The 22,410-nt window shown below is 38.5% G+C and overlaps 1 protein-coding gene across 3 annotated transcripts in view; it reads right to left on the bottom strand.

The window, feature by feature from the left end:
- The window catches only part of FANCC (FA complementation group C), a 290,247-nt gene that overhangs the window by 82,645 nt on the left and 185,192 nt on the right, over window positions 1–22,410 (bottom strand). For all 3 annotated transcript variants that reach the window (XM_037797499.1, XM_037797501.1, XM_037797500.1), the window contains 2 exons: window positions 21,491–21,604; window positions 20,532–20,596 (listed from right to left, as the gene is read on the bottom strand). In XM_037797499.1, the coding sequence (XP_037653427.1) occupies window positions 20,532–20,596; window positions 21,491–21,604 (179 nt within the window). The remainder of the gene's footprint in view (window positions 1–20,531; window positions 20,597–21,490; window positions 21,605–22,410) is intronic.

Raw genomic sequence — 22,410 nt, 5'->3', positions numbered from 1 at the left:
AACTAAGAGAGCTCTGAGACAAAAGGCAATAATCCAGTGGCTGAGAAAATTCACTAAACACCACAACTTCCCAAGAAAAGGGGGGTGTCTGCTCACAGCCATCATCCTGGTGGACAGGAAACACTCCTGCCCATCGCCAGCCCCATAGCCCAGAGCTGCCCCAGACAACCCAGTGTGACGGAAGCGCTTCAAATAACAGGCACACACCACAAAACTGGGCGTGGACATTAGCCTTCCCTGCATCCTCAGCTAATTGTCCCAGAGTTGGGAAGGTGGAGCAGTGTGAATTAACAAAGCCCCATTCAGTCATCATTTCAGCAGACTGGCAGCCTCCCTACACAGCCCAGCAGCCCAGAACTGCCCTGGGGGGACGGCACTCACCTGTGACATAGCACAGTCATCCCTCAACAGAGGACCCGGGGTGCACAGCCTGGAAGAGGGGCCCACTTGCAAGTCTCAGGAGCCATACGCCAATACCAAGGACTTGTGGGTCAGTGGCAGAGACAAACTGTGGCAGGACTGAACTGAAGGATTAGACTATTGCAGCAGCTTTAAAACTCTAGGATCACCAGGGAGATTTGATTGTTAGAGCCACCCTGCCTCCCTGACTGCCCAGAAACACGCCCCATATACAGGGCAGGCAACACCAACTACACACGCAAGCTTGGTACACCAATTGGACCCCACAAGACTCACTCCCACACTCACCAAAAAGGCTAAGCAGGGGAGAACTGGATTATGGAGAACAGGTGGCTCGTGGACGCCACCTGCTGGTTAGTTAGAGAAAGTGTACTCCACGAAGCTGTAGATCTGATAAATTAGAGATAAGGACTTCAATTGGTCTACGAATCCTAAAAGAACCCTATCAAGTTCAGCAAATGCCAAGAGGCCAAAAACAACAGAAAATTATAAAGCATATGAAAAAACCAGACGATATGGATAACCCAAGCCCAAGCACCCAAATCAAAAGATCAGAAGAGACACAGCACCTAGAGCAGCTACTCAAAGAACTAAAGATGAACAATGAGACCATAGTACGGGAAACAAAGGAAATCAAGAAGACCCCAGCAGAGCATAAAGAAGACATTGCAAGACTAAATAAAAAAATGGATGAGCTTATGGAAATTAAAGAAACTGTTGACCAAATTAAAAAGATTCTGGGCACTCATAGTACAAGACTAGAGGTAGTTGAACAATGAATCAGTGACCTGGAAGATGACAGAATGGAAAATGAAAGCATAAAAGAAAGAATGGGGAAAAAAATTGAAAAAATCAAAACGGACCTCAGGGATATGATAGATGATATGAAACGTCCGAATATAAGACTCACTGGTGTTCCAGAAGGGGAAGAAAAGGGTAAAGGTCTAGGAAGAGTATTCAAAGAAATTGTTGGGGAAAATTTCCCACATCTTCTAAACAACATAAATACACAAATCATAAATGCTCAGCGAACTCCAAATAGAATAAATCCAAATAAACCCACTCCGACACATATTCTGATCACACTGTCAAACACAGAAGAGAAGGAGCAAGTTCTGAAAGCAGCAAGAGAAAAGCAATTCACCACATACAAAGGAAACAGCATAAGACTAAGTAGTGACTACTCAGCAGCCACCATGGAGGCGAGAAGGCAGTGGCACGATATATTTAAAATTCTGAGTGAGAAAAATTTCCAGCCAACAATACTTTATCCAGCAAAGCTCTCCTTCAAATTGGAGGGAGAGCTTAAATTTTTCACAGACAAAGAAATGCTGAGAGAATTTGTTAACAAGAGACCTGCCCTACTGGAGATACTAAAGGGAGCCCTACAGACAGAGAAACAAAGACAGGACAGAGAGACTTGCAGAAAGGTTCAGTACTAAAGAGATTCGGTATGGGTACAATAAAGGATATTAATAGAGAGAGGGGAAAAATATGACAAACATAAACCAAAGGATAAGATGGCTGATTCAAGAAATGCCTTCACGGTTGTAACGTTGAATGTAAATGGATTAAACTCCCCAATTAAAAGATATAGATTCGCAGAATGGATCAAAAAAAATGAACCATCAATATGTTGCATACAAGAGACTCATCTTAGACACAGGGACACAAAGAAACTGAAAGTGAAAGGATGGAAAAAATATTTCATGCAAGCTACAGCCAAAAGAAAGCAGGTGTAGCAATATTAATCTCAGATAAAATAGACTTTAAATGCAGGGATGTTTTGAGAGACAAAGAAGGCCACTACATACTAATAAAAGGGGCAATTCAACAAGAAGAAATAACAATCATAAATGTCTATGCATCCAATCAAGGTGCCACAAAATACATGAGAGAAACACTGGCAAAACTAAAGGAAGCAATTGATGTTTCCACAATAATTGTGGGAGACTTCAACACATCACTCTCTCCTATAGATAGATCAACCAGACAGAAGACCAATAAGGAAATTGAAAACCTGAACAATCTGATAAATGAATTAGATTTAACAGACATATACAGGACATTACATCCCAAATCACCAGGATACACATTCTTCTCTAGTGCTCATGGAACTTTCTCAAGAATAGATCATATGCTGGGACATAAAACAGGCCTCAATAAATTTAAAAAGATTGAAATTATTCAAAGCACATTCTCTGACCACAATGGAATACAATTAGAAGTCAATAACCATCAGAGACTTAGAAAATTCACAAATACCTGGAGGTTCAACAACCCACTCCCAAACAATCAGTGGGTTAAAGAAGAAATAGCAAGAGAAATTGCTAAATATATAGAGACGAATGAAAATGAGAACACAACATACCAAAACCTATGGGATGCAGCAAAAGAAGTGCTGAGGGGGAAATTTATAGCACTAAATGCATATATTAAAAAGGAAGAAAGAGCCAAAATCAAAGAACTAATGGATCAAGTGAAGAAGCTGGAAAATGAACAGCAAACCAATCCTAAACCAAGTAGAAGAAAAGAAATAACAAGGATTAAAGCAGAAATAAATGACATAGAGAACAAAAAAACAATAGAGAGGATAAATATCACCAAAAGTTGGTTCTTTGAGAAGATCAACAAGATTGACAAGCCCCTAGCTAGACTGACAAAATCAAAAAGAGAGAAGACCCATATAAACAAAATAATGAATGAAAAAGGTGACGTAACTGCAGATCCTGAAGAAATTAAAAAAATTATAAGAGGATATTACGAACAACTGTATGGCAACAAACTGGATAATGTAGAAGAAATGGACAATTTTCTGGAAACATATGAACAACCTAGACTGACCAGAGAAGAAATAGAAGACCTCAACCAACCCATCACAAGCAAAGAGATCCAATCAGTCATCAAAAAGCTTCCCACAAATAAATGCCCACGGCCAGATGGCTTCACAGGGGAATTCTACCAAATTTTCCGGAAAGAACTGACACCAATCTTACTCAAACTCTTTCAAAACATTGAAGAAAATGGAACACTACCTAACTCATTTTATGAAGCTAACATCAATCTAATACCAAAACCAGGCAAAGATGCTACAAAAAAGGAAAACTACCGGCCAATCTCCCTAATGAATATAGATGCAAAAATCCTCAACAAAATGCTTGCAAATCGAATCCAAAGACACATTAAAAAAATCATACACCATGACCAAGTGGGGTTCATTCCAGGCATGCAAGGATGGTTCAACATAAGAAAATCAATCAATGTATTACAACACATTCACAAGTCAAAAGGAAAAAATCAATTGATCATCTCAATAGATGCTGAAAAAGTATTTGACAAAATCCAACATCCGTTTTTGATAAAAACACTTCAAAAGGTAGGAATTGAAGGAAACTTCCTCAACATGATAAAGAGCATATATGAAAAACCCACAGCCAGCATAGTACTCAATGGTGAGAGACTGAAAGCCTTCCCTCTAAGATCAGGAACAAGACAAGGATGCCCGCTGTCACCACTGTTATTCAACATTGTGCTGGAAGTGCTAGCCAGGGCAATCCGGCAAGACAAAGAAATAAAAGGCATCCAAATTGGAAAAGAAGAAGTAAAACTGTCATTGTTTGCAGATGATATGATCTTATATCTAGAAAACCCTGAGAAATCGACGATACAGCTACTAGAGCTAATAAACAAATTTAGCAAAGTAGCGGGATACAAGATTAATGCACATAAGTCAGTAATGTTTCTATATGCTAGAAATGAACAAACTGAAGAGACACTCAAGAAAAAGATACCATTTTCAATAGCAACTAACAAAATCAAGTACCTAGGAATAAACTTAACCAAAGATATAAAAGACCTATACAAAGTAAACTACACAAATCTACTAAAAGAAATAGAAGGGGACCTTAAAAGATGGAAAAATATTCCATGTTCATGGATAGGAAGACTAAATGTCATTAAGATGTCAATTCTACCCAAACTCGCCTACAGATTCAATGCAATCCCAATCAAAATTCCAACAACCTACTTTGCAGACTTGGAAAAGCTAGTTATCAAATTTATTTGGAAAGGGAAGATGCCTCGAATTGCTAAAGACACTCTAAAAAAGAAAAACGAAGTGGGAGGACTTACACTTCCTGACTTTGAAGCTTATTATAAAGCCACAGTTGCCAAAACAGCATGGTACTGGCACAAAGACAGACATATAGATCAATGGAATCGAATTGAGAATTCAGAGATAGACCCTCAGATCTATGGCTGACTGATCTTTGATAAGGCTCCCAAAGTCACTGAACTGAGTCATAATGGTCTTTTCAACAAATGGGGCTGGGAGTGTTGGATATCCATATCCGAAAGAATGAAAGAGGACCACTACCTCACCCCCTACACAAAAATTAACTCAAAATGGACGAAAGATCTCAATATAAAAGAAAATGCCATAAAACTCCTAGAAGATAATGTAGGAAAACATCTTCAAGACCTTGTATTAGGCGGCCACTTCCTAGACTTTACACCCAAAGCACAAGCAACAAAAGAAAAAATAGATAAATGGGAACTCCTCAAGCTTAGAAGTTTCTGCACCTCAAAGGAATTTCTCAAAAAGGTAAAGAGGCAGCCAACTCAATGGGAAAAAATTTTTGGAAACCATGTATCTGACAAAAGACTGATATCTTGCATATATAAAGAAATCCTACAACTCAATGACAATAGTACAGACAGCCCAACTATAAAATGGGCAAAAGATATGAAAAGACAGTTCTCGGAAGAGGAAATACAAATGGCCAAGAAACACATGAAAAAATGTTCAGCTTCACTAGCTATTAGAGAGTTGCAAATTAAGACCACAATGAGATACCATCTCACACCGATTAGAATGGCTGCCATTAAACAGGAAACTACAAATGCTGGAGGGGATGTGGAGAAATTGGAACTCTTATTCATTGTTGGTGGGACCGTATAATGGTTCAGCCACTCCAGAAGTCAGTCTGGCAGTTCCTTAGAAAACTAGATACAGAGTTACCATTCGATCCAGCGATTGCACTTCTCGGTATATACCCGGAAGATCGCAAAGCAGTGACACGAACAGATATCTGCACGCCAATGTTCATAGCAGCATTATTCACAATTGCCAAGAGATGGAAACAACCCAAATGTCCTTCAACAGATGAGTGGATAAATAAAATGTGGTATATACACACAATGGAATACTACACGGCAGTAAGAAGGAACGATCTCGTGAAACATATGACAACATGGATGAACCTTGAAGACATAATGCTAAGTGAAATAAGCCAGGCACAAAAAGAGAAATATTATATGCTACCACTAATGTGAACTTTGAAAAATGTAAAACAAATGGCTTATAATGTAGAATGTAGGGGAACTAGCAATAGAGAGCAATTAAGGAAGGGGGAACAATAATCCAAGAAGAACAGATAAGCTATTTAACGTTCTGGGGATGCCCAGGAATGACTATGGTCTGTTAATTTCTGATGGATATAGTAGGAGCAAGTTCACAGAAATGTTGCTATATTAGGTAACTTTCTTGGGGTAAAGTAGGAACATGTTGGAAGTTAAGCAGTTATCTTAGGTTAGTTGTCTTTTTCTTACTCCCTTGTTATGGTCTCTTTGAAATGTTCTTTTATTGTATGTTTGTTTTCTTTTTAACTTTTTTTTCATACAGTTGATTTAAAAAAGAAGGGAAAGTCAAAAAGAAAAACAAGAAAATAAAGATGTAGTGCCCCCTTGAGGAGCCTGTGGAGAATGCAGGGGTATTCGCCTACCCCACCTCCATGGTTGCTAACATGACCACAGACATAGGGGACTGGTGGTTTGATGGGTTGAGCCGTCTACCATAGGTTTTACCCTTGGGAAGACGGTTGCTGCAAAGGAGAGGCTAGGCCTCCCTATAATTGTGCCTAAGAGCCTCCTCCCGAATGCTTCTTTGTTGCTCAGATGTGGCCCTCTCTCTCTGGCTAAGCCAACTTGAAAGGTGAAATCACTGCCCTCCCCCCTACGTGGGATCAGACACCCAGGGGAGTGAATCTCCCTGGCAACGTGGAATATGACTCCCGGGGAGGAATGTAGACCTGGCATCGTGGGACGGAGAACATCTTGTTGACCAAAAGGGGGATGTGAAAGGAAATGAAATAAGCTTCAGTGGCAGAGAGATTCCAAAAGGAGCCGAGAGGTCACTCTGGTGGGCACTCTTATGCACACTTTAGACAACCCTTTTTAGGTTCTAAAGAATTGGGGTAGCTGGTGGTGGATACCTGAAACTATCAAACTACAACCCAGAACCCATGAATCTCGAAGACAGTTGTATAAAAATGTAGCTTATGAGGGGTGACAATGGGATTGGGAAAGCCATAAGGACCAAACACCACTTTGTCTAGTTTATGGATGGATGTGTAGAAAAGTAGGGGAAGGAAACAAACAGACAAAGGTACCCAGTGTTCTTTTTTACTTCAATTGCTCTTTTTCACTCTAATTATTATTCTTGTTATTTTTGTGTGTGTGCTAATGAAGGTGTCAGGGATTGATTTAGGTGATGAATGTACAACTATGTAATGGTACTGTAAACAATCGAAAGTACAATTTGTTTTGTATGACTGCGTGGTATGTGAATATATCTCAATAAAATGATGATTAAAAAAAATAAAAAAAAAAAAAAAAAAAAAAAAGAAGGGAAAGTTAAAAAAAAAAAAAAAAAAAATAAAAACAAGAAAATAAAGATGTAGTGCCCCCTTGAGGAGCCTGTGGAGAATGCAGGGGTATTCGCCTACCCCACCTCCATGGTTGCTAACATGACCACAGACATAGGGGACTGGTGGTTTGATGGGTTGAGCCGTCTACCATAGGTTTTACCCTTGGGAAGACGGTTGCTGCAAAGGAGAGGCTAGGCCTCCCTATAATTGTGCCTAAGAGCCTCCTCCCGAATGCTTCTTTGTTGCTCAGATGTGGCCCTCTCTCTCTGGCTAAGCCAACTTGAAAGGTGAAATCACTGCCCTCCCCCCTACGTGGGATCAGACACCCAGGGGAGTGAATCTCCCTGGCAACGTGGAATATGACTCCCGGGGAGGAATGTAGACCTGGCATCGTGGGACGGAGAACATCTTGTTGACCAAAAGGGGGATGTGAAAGGAAATGAAATAAGCTTCAGTAGCAGAGAGATTCCAAAAGGAGCAGAGAGGTCACTCTGGTGGGCACTCTTATGCACAATTTAGACAACCCTTTTTAGGTTCTAAAGAATTGGGGTAGCTGGTGGTGGATACCTGAAACTATCAAACTACAACCCAGAACCCATGATTCTCGAAGACAGTTGTATAAAAATGTACCTTATGAGGGGTGACAATGGGATTGGGAAAGCCATAAGGACCACACTCCACTTTGTCTAGTTTATGGGTGGATGAGTAGAAAAACAGGGGAAGGAAACAAACAGACAAAGGTACCCAGTGTTCTTTTTTACTTCAATTGCTCTTTTTCACTCTAATTATTATTCTTGTTATTTTTGTGTGTGTGCTAATGAAGGTGTCAGGGATTGATTTAGGTGATGAATGTACAACTATGTAATGGTACTGTGAACAATCGAAAGTACGATTTGTTTTGTATGACTGCGTGGTATGTGAATATATCTCAATAAAATGAAGATAAAAAAAATAAATTCAAGGAGAAACAGAAAAACAAACAAACAAACAAACAAACAAGAAAAACCCCAAAAGACAAAATGGTTCAAGAAAGTACTACCTTTATAGTAATAATATTAAATGTTAATGGATTAATCTCCCCAATGAAAAAACACAGACTGGCAGAATGGATTAAAAAACAGAACCCATCTATATGCGGTCTACAAGAGACACACTTTAGACCCAAGGACAAAATAGGTTGAAAATGAAAGGCTAGAAAAAGATATTTCACGCAAACAACACCCAGAAAAGAGTGGGGGTAGCTATACTAATATCAGACAAATAAGACTTAAAATGCAAAACAATTAAAAGACACAAAGAAGGACACTATGCATTAATAAAAGGGAAAATTCATCAAGAAGACATAACAATCATAAATATCTATTTGAGTGCCCCCAAAATATATGAGGCAAACACTGACAACACTGAAGGGAAAAGTAGACACCTCTACAATAATAACTGGAGATTTCAATATACCACTCTCATCAATGGATAGAACATCTAGGCAGAGGATTAATAAGGAAAGAAAGATCTTAAATAATGTGGTAAATGAACTAGACTTAACAGACATTTACAGAACATTGCACCCCACAACAACAGGATATATGTTTTTCTCAAGTGCTCACAGATAGACTCAGGATAGACCACATGTTGGGTCACAAAGCAGGTGTCAATAAATTTAAAAAGATCAAAATCACACAAAAAAACTTTCTCAGATCTTAATGGAATGAAGTTGGAAATCAGTAACAGGTGTAAGGCTGGAAAATTCACAAATACATGGAGACTAAACACCACACTCTTAAACAACCAGTGGGCCAAGGAAGAAATTACAAGAGAAATCAGTAAATATCTCGAGGTAAATGAAAATGAGAACACAACATATCAAAACTTACAGGATGCAACAAAAGCATTGCTGAAAGGAAATGCATTGCCCTAAATGCCTATATTTAAAAAGAAGATAGAGCAAAAATTGATGAATTAACTGCTCTCCTGGAGGAACTAGAGAAAGAACAGGAAACTAATCCCAAAGCAAACAGAAGGAAAGGAATCACAAAGATTAGAGTAGAAATAAATAAAATTTAGAACATGAAAACAATAGCATCAACAAAAGCAGAAGCTGTTTCTTTGAGAAAATCATTAAAGTCAATGGACCCGTAGGCTGACAAAGAAAAAAAAAGGGAGAGGAAGCAAATAAATAAAATTAGAAATGGAGAGGGGATATTATTACTGACCCCACAGAAATAAAGGGGGTAATGAGAAGACACTATGAAAAACTATACGCTAACAAACTAGACAACTTAGATGAAATGGACAACTTTCTAGAAGAGCAAGAACCACCAACATTGACTTGAGAAGAAATAGAAGACTTCAATCAATCACAAGTAAAGTTATTGAAATATCTTTGTGAAAGTCTCACAAAAAAGACAGACCAGGACCAGATGGCTTCACATGTGAATTCTACCAAACATTCAAGAATTAGTACCAATCCTGCTCAAACTCTTCAAAAAAACTGAAGAGGAGAAAACTATCTAACACATTCTATGAGGCCAGTATCACCCTAATACCAAAGCCAGACAAAGATTCTACAAGACAAGAAAATTACAGACCAATCTCTTTAATGAATACAGATGTAAAAATCCTCATCAAAATAGTTGCAAATTGAATACAGCAGCACATTAAAAGAATTATACATGATAACCAAGTGGGTTTTATTCCAGGTATGGAAGTGTGATTCAACATAAGAAAATCAATTACTGTAATACACCACATCAATAAATCACAGGAAAAAAACACACACGACACTCTTAATCGATGCACCAAAAGCATTTGACAAAATTCACCATCATTTCTTGATGAAAACTCTTCAAAGGATGGGAATAGAAGGAAAATTCCTCAACATGATAAAGGGAATACATGAAAAACCCACAGTTAACATCATATTCAGTGGAGAAAGACTGAAAGCTTTCTAAGATCAGCAACAAGACAAAGATGCTCACTGTCACCACTGTTATTCAACATTGTGCTGGAAGTTCTAGCTAGAGCAATTAGGCAATAAAAAGAAATAAAAGGCATCCAAATTGGAAAGGAAGAAGCAAAACGTTCACTGATCGCAGATAACATGATCCTATACGTAGAAAATCCTGAAAAATCTATAGTAAAGCTACTAAAGCCAATAAACGAGCATATTAGTTAGGGTTCTCTAAGGAAACAATCAATGAGAGATATCTATGAATATAAGATTTATAAAAGTGACTCACACAACTGTGGGTATGCATGAGTCCAAATTCTGTAGGGCAGTCAGCAAACTGGCAAGTCCAATGAAGATATCTGATGAACTCCTCAGGAAACAAACTGGCAATTTTGAGGAACTCCTCAGGAAACGCTTCACTGGTCAGCCAAAGAAGTAAAGGTCCTCTATCTGCCTCACTTAAAAGCCTTCAACTGACTGGATTAAATCCAGCCAATTGCATTCTCTCATTGTGGAAGACACGCCCTTCATTGCGTCATCAGTCGCAGCTGCAGCCAACTGACTGACGATTTAATAAACCAGCCTGGTGGTTTATTAACCAGCTACAAATGTCCTCGCAGCAATAGTTAGCCAGCGCTTGCTTGACCAGACAGCTGGGTACTATCACCTGGCCAAGTTGACACATGAACCAAACCATCACAGTCCACCCCTTGTCAACTTGGCAGTTATACACATCACCTAAAACCATACTTTATCTCTAAGTAGAGAACAATAACAGACTTATATTTCACCTAACAATACTCCGCTGTGCAGTGTACAACTGGAAACGCACTAAATCCAGAACAGGGTGCAAGTCCTTGGGTGACATTAACTCTTAAAATTGATTTCCTTTAGCTTAAAAACAGCAAAATGAACAGTACAGGTTATGCCATATAATAACGTTATGCTTACGATAATCCACTGTCATCCTCCAAGACCCATCTGTTTTCTGCAAAGGCCAAATAGGAGAGTTGAATGAGGATGTGGTGGGAATCACCACCCCTGCATCCTTCATGTCCTTAAGAATGGCATTAATCTCTGCAATCCCTCCAGGAATCCAGTATTGCTTCTGGTTTCCTATTTTGCTAGGCAGGGGCAGTTCTAGTGGCTTCCACTTGGCCTTTCCCACCATAATAGCCCTCACTCCATGAGTCAGGGAACCAATGTGAGGATTCTGCCAGTTGCTGAGCATGTCTATTCCAATTATGCATTCCAGCACTGGGGAAATAACCACAGAATGGGTCTGGGAACCCACTGGACCCACTGTGAGATGGACCTGAGCTAAAACTCCATCGATCACCTGACCTCCATAAGCCCCAACTCTGACTGGTAGACTAGAGTGACGTTTTGGGTCTCCTGGAATTAATGTCACTTCTGAACCAGTGTCTAATAATCCACGAATTATCTTATCATTTCCTTTTTCCCAATGCACAGTTACCCTGGTAAAAGGCCACAGATCCCCCTTAGGAAGTCTGGGAGAAAGATAAACAGTATAAATTTTTGGCAGTGTAACAGGGTCCTTCCCCAAGGGTACCCAGCCTTCCCTTCATTCAAGGGGCTCTGGATCTGTAAACTGTCTCAAGTCCGGGAATTGATTAAGGGACCGTGACTCTCTGTTTTTATAATTCAAGGGAGACTTTTATTCACTTGACCTAGAATTCTTCTGCCTATATAGTTCAAACAAGAATTTAGTTGATTGCCCATCTATTTTACTACTTGTTACTCCATGATCTACTAGCCAACACCATAAGTCTCTGCAAGTCGTATTATTTTGATTGCTGCTTTGAGCCTGTTTTCCATTATGGTGGCCATGCCCACTTTGTGGGGATTAACTGCAGCCACTTGACTTCTGCTGACTCAGGACCCGATTATCCCCACTGTGTTTAAGGATTCCAGTTCAGTGACAGCAGCTCCTACAGTAATATCTGACCTACAGAGAAGGGCGACTACAGAGCTCTTCAGGGATGATGGAGCTAGTCTCACAAATTTATTCCTCACAGTCCTGGTAAAAGGTGTGTCCTCTGGACATTCCAGGGGTGTGTGAGCAGGTCTTCCATGATAAATCCACTCTAACATTCCAATCTCTCTAAGCCTTTGAATCCCCTCCTCCACATTGTACCAGGGCAGTTCTGGCATTTCAACCTCCGGTAATGCCGGCCACCTTTTGATCCATGTTTCAACCAACCACCCAAACAGACTGTTAATGCCCTTTCTAACCCCTCAAGCTACAACATTGAATGCAGAATCTCTGCTTAGTGGGCCCATATCAGTAAATTCAGCCTGATCCAACCTTATATTCCTTCCACCATTATCCCACACCCTTAATATCCATTCCCACACATATTCCCCTGGTTTCTGACTGTGTAAGTTGGAAAACTCATACAGTTCTTTTGGAGTATAGCATACTTCCTCATGGGTCACACTTTGTACCTCACCCTTCCAGGTATGTTGGGACTTTAGTCTAGTTATAGGTCTTGAAGCAAAGACTGGTGGTGGGGGTGGGTCATGAAAAGAGTTAGAATTATCCCTCAAGCCATTTACCTCAGGACATTGTTGCATTTTCATCTCTTAAAACAGGATTAATCTCTCCAGACAGAGGAGTGAGAGCCGCTTCCTCAGGGGAGGTGATTACAGGATTAGCAGGCACTGAAGGGTTAATCTCTTTAGGTGGAAGTTGCATGGCAAGCTCCTGAGGGCAGACTGGAGGTGGGGAAGCTGTTTCCTCAGGACAGCCCTCTACAGGTAAATCTAACAATGACTCAGCAGAATCCAGGTTTCCAGTGTCCTCACTGCCATTATTATCAATCCATATGTCCCCATCCCAAGTTTCAGGATCCCATTCTTTTCCAATCAATGCCTCTACTTTAACAGCAGACACACTGAGAGGTTGAGATTTTAGTTTACACTGTAAACCTGCTACTCACACAATGAGAGTCTGCGTCTGGTTTTCAGAAATCTCAAGTCTGTGGGCACAGGAAATAAGATTTTCTTTCAGGGCACACATAGAAACCTTTACATCTATCATACGGCGTTTAAAGTTTTAAATTTGAAGCCTTTAGCTTGTCCCTTTCTCGTACAACTTTATCCAATATATCTAAGAGCAGCCAGCCAATATCATTATACCTCTTAATTCTGAAGAACTCTGTGAAGGTGTCGAAAACACTGTCACCCAGAGCCTTGCATCGTATAAGAATATGATTAGGAGAATGAAATGGTGCTATTTTGCGTATCTCCTTTGACAACTCATGCCATGGAATGTCAGCGCCCTCTTGATTATTGGAAATGGAATCATTAGTGCCTTTGAATCTAATCAGAGTAAAAAACAAATTGCAAAAGCCCATTTTAAGATTCTGTTTCTCAAGAACCACTCCTGGTACCAAGTTGTATTAGTTAGGGTTCTCTAGGTAAACAGAATCAATAAGAGATATCTATGAATATAAGATTTATAAAAGTAACTCATGCAACTGTGGGTATGCACAAGTCCAGATTCTGTAGAGCAGTCAGCAAACTGGCAACTCCAGTGAAGATGTTTGATGAACTCCTCAGGAAATGAACTGGCAACTTCAACGAACTCCTCAAGAAACGCTTCACTGGTCAGCCAAAGAAGTAAAGGTCCTCTGTCTGTCTTGCTTAAAAGTCTTCAACTGATTGATTGGATTAAATCCAGCCAAATGCATTCTCTCATTGTGGAAGACACGTCCTTTGTTGAGTCATTAGTCACAGCTGCAGCCAATTGACTGATGATTTAATAAACCAGTCTGGTGGTTTATTAACCAGCCACAAATGTCCTCGCAGCAATGGTTAGGCCAGTGGTTGACTGACCAGACAGCTGGGTACTATCACCTGGCCAAGTTGACACATGAACCTAACCATCACAACAAGTATAGCAAAGTGGCAGGATAACAGATCAACTTGCAAAAAGCAGTAATGTTTCTATACACTAGTAATGAGCAATCTGAGGAGGAAATCAGGAATAAAAAATTCAATTTACAATAGCAACTAAAAGAAATCATGTATCTAGAAATAAACTTGACCAAGGATGTAAAGGACTGTACACAGAAAACAACAGAATATTGCTGAAAGAAATCAAAGAAGACCTAAATAAATGGAAGGACATACCATGTTCATGGACAGAAGATTAAATATAGTTAAGATGACAATTCTACCCAAATTGATATATAGATTCAATGCAATACCAATTAAAATCCCAACAACTTACTTTGCAGAATTAGAAAAACCAAAAATCAAATTTATTTGGAACAGCAGGGTGCCCCAAATAGCTAAAAATATCTTGAGAAAGAAAAATGAAGTGGGAGAACTCACACTACCTGATTTTAAAACATATTAGAAAGCTACAGTGGTCAGAACAGCAGGGTACTGGCATAAAGATAGATATACTGATCAACTATCAAACTGAATGTGGAGAAATAGACCCTCTGATTTATGGACAATTGATTCTCGATAAGGTGGTCAAGTAGACTCAACTGGGATAGAGCAGCCTCTTCAACAAATGGTCCTTGGAGAACTGGATATCCATAGTCAAAAGAATGAAAGAGGACTCGTATCTCACACCTTACACATAAATTAACTCAAAATGGATCAAAGACCTAAAAAATAGAGCTAAGAACATAAAACTTTTAGAAGAAAATATAGGGAAATATCTTAAAGATCTTGCAGTAGGAGATGATTTCCTATACCTTACACCCAAAGCATGAGCAATGAAAGAAGAAACAGATAAATGGGATCTCCTAAATATGGAATATTTCTGCACATCAAAGGACTCTGTCAGGAAAGTAAAAAGGCAGCCTCCACAATGGGAGACAATATTTGGAAACCACATTTATCAGATAAGAGTTTAATATCCAGAATACATAGAAATCCTACAACTCAACAACAAAAAGACAACAACCCAATAAAAAATAGGCTAAGGACATGTATAGACACTTTTCAAAAGAGGAAATACAAATGGCTCAAAAGCATATGTAAAAATGCCCAAATTCACTAGTTATTAGTGAAATGCAAATCAAAACCTCAATGAGATATTATCTCACACCTACCAGAATGGCCACTATCAAAGAAACAGAAAACTACAAATGCTGGAAAGGATGTGGAGAAATATGTACACTTACTCACTGTTGGGAAAGTAAAACGGTGCAGTCGCTCTTGAAGGCAGTATGGCAGTTCCTTAAGAAGCTAAGTATAGAATTGCTATATGATCTCGCAATCCCAATCCTAGGCATGTACTCAGAGGAACTGAAATTAGGGGCACAAACGGAATTTGCACACCAATATTTACCACGGCATTGTTCATGACTGCCAAAAGATGGAAACAGCCCAAATGTCCATCAATGGAAAAGTGGGTAAATAAACCATGCTATATACATACAATGGACTATTACACAGCAGTAAGACAGAATAAAGTCATGACACATGCCACAACTTGGATGAACCTTGAGGACATCATGTTGCGCAAAATAAGCCAGAAGCAAAAGGACAAATACTGTATGGTCTCACTAATATGAACTAGGTATACAGAGCAAACTCTGAGAGTTAAAGTTGAGTATACAGGTTATCAGGAGATAGAGGATATAGATTGGTCATTTGATGCCGAAGGAGTACAGAATATTCAACAGGATTGATTGTAAAGATACAGAAATAGCAAAATACTGTGTGTTGTTAGCACAATATTGTAAGTAAAATGAACAAAGCTGAGTGTGAATACAGTTGAAAGTGGAAGGCTCAGGGCATGTATGACACCAGAAAGAAAGACCAAGGATAAAAACTTGGACTGTATAACTTAATGAAACCTAGAGTGGACAATGATGGTGACTAAATGTATGGATAAAAGAAAGTTTTTAGATGAAGGAGAACAAATGAATGTCACTATTGCAAGGTGTTAAAAATAGGATGGTATATGGAAAAAGTACAATTAATGCAAACTAGGGTCTATAGTTAACAGTAATATTGTAGTATTCTTTCATTAATTGTAACAAAGGCAATATAACAAAGCTAAATGTCAAGAGGAAGGGGTTATAAGGGAGGGATATGGGATTCCTGTTGTTGTTTCTCTTTTTTTCTTTTCTCTTCTTCTTTCTTTGCGGAAGAAATGGAAATGTTCTCATATATATTGTGGTGGTAATTATACCAGGAGCAACTGATTGTACACTTAGGATGGATTATGTGGTGTGTGAATAAAACTGTTTAAAAAATAAATAGAAAGATACAAGTGCTGGAAAAAATGTGGAGAGAGAGACAGACCTATTCATTGTTGGTACAGAAGTAGAATGGTGCAGCCCCTCTGGAGGGCAGTGTGGTGGTTCCACAGGAGGCTAAGTATAGGGTTGCCATATGATTTTGCAATCCCATTATTAGGTATATACTTGGAAGAACTGAAAGCAGAGACACAAATAGACATTTACACACTGGTGTTTATGGCGGCATTATAAACAATTTATAATGGATGGAGGTGGCCTAAGGGTACATTGACCAACGAAAAGAAGGGTGAACTGTGGTGTATACAGATGACAGAATATTGAGCGACTGCAGGAAGGAACGAAGTCATGAGGCATGCAACTAGGTGAATGACCCTTGAGGACATTATGTTGAATGAAATAAACCAGAAACAAAAGGACAAATATTGCATGGTCTCACTGTGCCGGTCTCAATGTATTATGTCCCCCAGAAAAAGCCATATTCTTTGATGCAATCTTGTGCAGGCAGACATATTGGTGTTGATTAGATTGGAATCCTTTTGAGTATTTCCATGGAGATGTGTTTCAATCAACTGTGGACAAGACCTTTGACCAGATAATTTCCATGGAGGTATTAACCCACCCATTCAGGGTGGGTCTGAATTAAATCACTGGAGCCATATAAATGAGCTGACAAACAGGAGCACAGAGCAACTGAGAGTGACATTTTGAAGAGGGGTTGCAGCTAAGACAGGACAAAACGCCCCAAGAGCAACATTTTGGAGAACGGCATTTTGAAACACAACATAGGATCAAGTGGACGCCAGCCACGTGCCTTCCAAGCTAACAGAGGTTTTCCGGATGCCAAAGGCCATCCTTCAGTGAAGTTACACCATTGTTTATGTTTTACCTTGGAAATTGTATGGCCTTAAGACTGTAACTTTGTAACCAAATAAACCGCCTTTATAAAAGCCAATCCATTTCTGGTGTTTTGCGTAACAGCAACATTAGCAAACTGGAACATTCGCTAATATAAACTAACTATAATGAGCAAATTCTGAGAATTGAATTCAGGAGCATATGTTATCAGGGGATAGAAAGTGGGCAGAGATTGGGCAATCAATGATTAAGAAGTACAGACTGTTCAACAAGGCTCACTGAAAAGGTTCCTGGACTGTAAGCTCTTACAGCAGTCACATCCGTTCCTGAGTTGTAACTGTTATTTCTAAATTCTGAGATGCTGTGCTCTTTGTGTATAACCTGGTAGGTTCCTGGAACACTGGGTATATATGTGACACCTAAGACTCAGAGTTAGAGTTCTGAAAGTCAACATTACTCCTCACAGTAACTGTTAAAGAAGCTGAAAAAGAGATCAGACTTCAATTAGAGATATGAATGAAAAAGACCTGGTTAGGACTAAGGTAAATCAGAATACAGGGTAAAAGATGAAATTCTCTGTATTTTAAAACCTCAATTTCTGTGTGAGACCAAAGGAAGAGATGTTTATTTTGACCAAAATTTAAATTTTCTGTAGTACCTTCTCTAATTTAACCTGTCTGGTCAGTTTAATTAAACAACACAATTATATGGAACTGAGAATAGGGAATGAGATTCTGTTACTCTGTACAGGTAAATGTAATACTCCAATACATTCCAGAGTATTTGGGGCAGAAAATAAATGTTTGCAAAGTCCGCTTGAGGGACTGGGGAAAAATGTGGAACTATTAAACTTCCACAATTGGAGGATTCCTGATATTCTTTCAAGCATTAGGGACTCCCAATTTAATAAGCCAAGCCCTCGATCTTGAGGCTTGCCTTTATGAAACTTATTTCTGAAATGGTGAAGTTAAGCCTACTTATAATTTTGCCTGAGAGTCACCTTCAGAGAACCTCTTGTTGCTCAGATGAGCCCTCGCACTTTAAGCTCACTCTGCAAATAAACTCATTACCTTCCCCCACTACGTGGGACATTACTCCCAGGGGTATAAGTCTCCCTGGCCATGTGGGTTGTGATTCCCAGGGGATGAGCCTGGGCCTAACATCATGGGATTGAAAATGTTTTCTTGACCAAAAGGGGGAAAAGAAATGAAATGAAGTTTCAGTGGCTAAGAGATTTCAAATGGAGTTGAAAGGTCATTCTGGAAGTTACTCTTATGCAAGCTTCAGCCAGATACCGCAAATTGCCACAGTATGCCAAGCCCCAACCAAAAGTATTCCTGAAAACCTAAAACATACCTTGTGTTCTAACACTGTAGAACAGTTTTTCTTAGTAAGTTTATTTTCTCAGAAACGTAAAGCCTCCATATTGTTCCTATGCCAGATAAGCCCTGAAACCCAGAGGTACCAGTCTCTCCAATAACATCAACCAGTTTCATCCTCTACCCCATAAGGTCAACACCCCTTTCCAGCAAGAAGGAATTAAAATGCTCATTGCTCTGATATCCCTGAAGATTGAGAGAAAGATCAAATGAGAGGGAGGAGGTGTAATTGTGAAGTTAGGATTTAACAAATGATTGTGACTACTGACTCACTGTATAGGTATTTCTTTTTTGTTTCTGATGTATTGGAATGGCCAGAAGGAAATACCTGAAATTGCTGAACCATAATCCAGCAGCTTTGATCTCTGATAATGACTGTATAACTATACACTTTTATCATGTGACCGTGTGACTGTAAAAATCTTGTGACCGACACTCCCTATTCCAGTGTATGGGTAGATGAGTAAAAATATAAAGACAAAAAATAGTGGGGGGGGATAAGCAGTATGGGATGTTTTGGGTTTTCTTTTTTCTTTTTATTTTTTTGAATAATGAAAATGTTCTAAAATTGGTTGTGGTAATGAATGCACAACTATATGATGATACTGTGAGCCACTAATTTTATACTTGGATGGATTATACGGTATGTAATATATTGTAATAAAACTGCATTGGAAAAAAACAATGTATCACTAGTTCCTTCTTTGTGATTGTTGAGTAGTAGTCCACTGTATAGATGTGTACAGTTTGAGGAGGGTCATTTGGGTTGTTTGTGGTTGAGGCATTATGAATAAAGCTATTAATGTATGTGTAACTTTTAAAAACTATATTCTCTCGTTTAATTCCATGGCACCTGCACTTCTTCCTGCACAGCCCTGACCTTTCCATTCACTGTTCTCTCTCTTCTTGGTCTGTAAGTCCCTTAAGGATGAAAAGACTTGTTATGTGGCATTGTATCCATACCACATAAAGCAGTGCCTCGCATACAGCAGATCCTCTTGAATGTTCGCCGCAGAGCTAATGAAGGCAGCTATTTCAAGGGTGGTAACAACTTGAGCAAAGACAAGGCAGCCTCTAACTCTGACTTTCCCGGCCTTGTTTCTGTCCCTCCTATCTGAAATCCCTGTCCATTCCCCGAGACAGGCATTACGACGTACCTCCCCTGCTTTGCCTTTGACAAAGGCTTCATTCTCCTCCGCTGCTCAGATATACCTTCCCTCAGCCCTCCTTAGTCTGTCTGCTCGGCATCCAGCCCTCCACTTATTCTATAAGTAGACTTTACTCTAAGGGTTAGCTGCAGAGAATTCCTAAAGGCTGGGGGTAAAGACCATTTAGAAAGAGCTTTAATCAATAGTAATTTTGCAAAAAAATCACCAACTCCCTTGGTCTTCAGAGTCTCTTGGTTAATGATTTGTTAAAAATGAGATGCTCACCAATGAAAACAACTCTGAATTCTTTCACATACTGAAGAAACATTTTGTGTTGTGATTAATTGTCTTTTAATTTGTCTGAATCCATTTGATTTGTTTAGTCTGGATTTTGGAATATCATGTTTCTTAAAATAGCTCATATGTGGACAGCAAATATCTGCTGCTTTGTAAATATTCTGGGGTGGCGGGACAGAGTATGAGCATACATATGTATCCATGCACACTTTGTTCTCACAAGGTGAGTCATCCCATGGCAAGGCTAAGCACTGCTTTTTCTTTTGTGTCCCCTACTGTATATTTTAAGCTTTTTACTCAATGGGTGCACAATAGACATCACCTGATTTGCTGCCATTTAAGAGTTGAGAGAACAGATATTTAAAAAAAATTTAATAAACTCACCATTTACCATCTATTCCACTAAAACAATCTCTCCACATAGAAGACAGCCATAACTTCCTAAGAAGTATAAAATTTTTCTCTCAAATCCTAACTGATAAATTTTGAAAGCAGAGAAAAGGGATGTTTAGTTTAACACCTACCGCCTTTGAGTGTTAAATCCATTAAGATGATTCTCTCGGAGTTCAGACACTAATGATAAAACCATCTGTAAAACAAAATCAGTGGCAGGTTAACTCACACGGCAAACGGATTACATCAGTTCTATTTTTCCTGGTGTGAGTGATATTTCCGTTGAGATTCCCTCCCCCAACCCTCTCCTTATGTTTTACTTTGTCAGAGAGAAATGAACACAGTGCCAAGTCATATTTACTAATAACTGGGATTTTTTTGTTTAATGTCTACTATTCTGCATTCCTATCTAGGTAAATGAACAAAAGAAGAACACTAATTTCCTAGGAATTAAAACCAAACCCATTTTAAAAAAAAATTAGAATGAGTTGATTTCTGCTTTCTTATTTTAGGTCTTTATTTTTAAAAATGCTTTTCAAGTATAAAGCTCTAAAAAGACCAGCATGGTTGACAAACATTAAAAAAGTCATACTTTTTAGGTGAGTGTATCAGGATCATAAATTAAAAGGTCTTGAATTGGCTAAAATTTAAGGCAGAAGAGAACAAAGCTTTAATATTAAGATGAAAATATGTACTACTACTTAAAGGTTGTTATTTATTGAATATTTGCCTTGCCATAATATAAAATTCCAGTCAGCTTATTTTAAATGTAAGGTTTGTCCATCAGTAGAAAGCTGTTTACACTAGTTAAGGAAACTTCTTCTCCCAAAAATATTTGGTGAATAAACAGATGCATGAAAGAGAGAGACAGACAGGGAAAGAGAAAAAGAGAGAGAGAATGAGAGAGAGAGTCAGTCATCTGCCACCTCGCATTTCTTCCTTACATGGTATAAGTCCACTCGGTAACAAAAGATAAACACAGAAAAGTTAAACTTTTCTCCTGGAGGAGTGAAATATTTCCATTTATGCTTTTTGCTGATGCTCCATTCAGCAAGGAAAATTACAATACTAATAAATTTAAAATACTCACATTTTTAAGCAAACCAGGATAGTAATCTGCAGGTACGTATCCAAGACCTTGACTAAAAAGATCAACTTCTTTTATATCAAATTTGAATGCTGAAAGTATATGTGATAACAAGCTCTAAAAAACATAAACAGAAAGAGAAAAAGTTAACATTAAAAATGAACGCAAGTACCTGTTATATATGTTGCATAAAATCTCAGTCATCTGTAAATGGAGTGTTCTCTCTGAAACCAGTGATCTCAAGTTGGCCAAATACACTGTTCACTTTGCTTGGAGATGTAAAGAAAAAAAATAAATTAGCATTAAAATTATTACATTTTAAATGAATCAATTTAAACAAATGTTAACAGTGAAAAAAAAATACATAATGAGTGAACAGCATTTCAATCATATAAAGAATGGGATCTTTACTGTTTTTACGAAATATTTTTTACCAGAGTAGCTGTATGAGAATTTAATACATGACAAAGAAGGCATTACAAATCACTAGGGAAAAGGAAGATTATGCAATAAATGGTACTTGTGAAACTATCTGAAGAAAAATTAAGATACTCATTTTATATTATTCATCAAAATATAATCCAGTTTAATATAAATTAAAGAGAATAATGTAAAAATGAAATGAAATAATAAACATGAAGAAAATATGAGTATTTTTTAAGTGTCTGGGAAAGAACTTTGTAAAATGAAAATCAAGGCAGAGTATCATAAGGTAAAAGATTGTTCTAAGTAAAAATAAAATTTTTTTTTTAGAAAGTACAGGCATTCTTTGTAGATATAGCAGGTTCAGTTCCAGACCACTGCAGTAAAGAAAGTCACATGATTTTTTGGCTTCCTAGTGCATGTACATTATGTTTATACTATAATGTAGTATTTTCAGTATGCAATAGCACACATTCTATACATTCTACAAAACAGTGTAT

Source organism: Choloepus didactylus, chromosome 10 (genome assembly GCF_015220235.1).
Source record: "Choloepus didactylus isolate mChoDid1 chromosome 10, mChoDid1.pri, whole genome shotgun sequence".
Classification (NCBI taxonomy): domain Eukaryota; kingdom Metazoa; phylum Chordata; class Mammalia; order Pilosa; family Megalonychidae; genus Choloepus; species Choloepus didactylus.
Note: the sequence above shows the minus strand (reverse complement) of the source record. Positions and strands in the feature narration are given on the sequence as shown.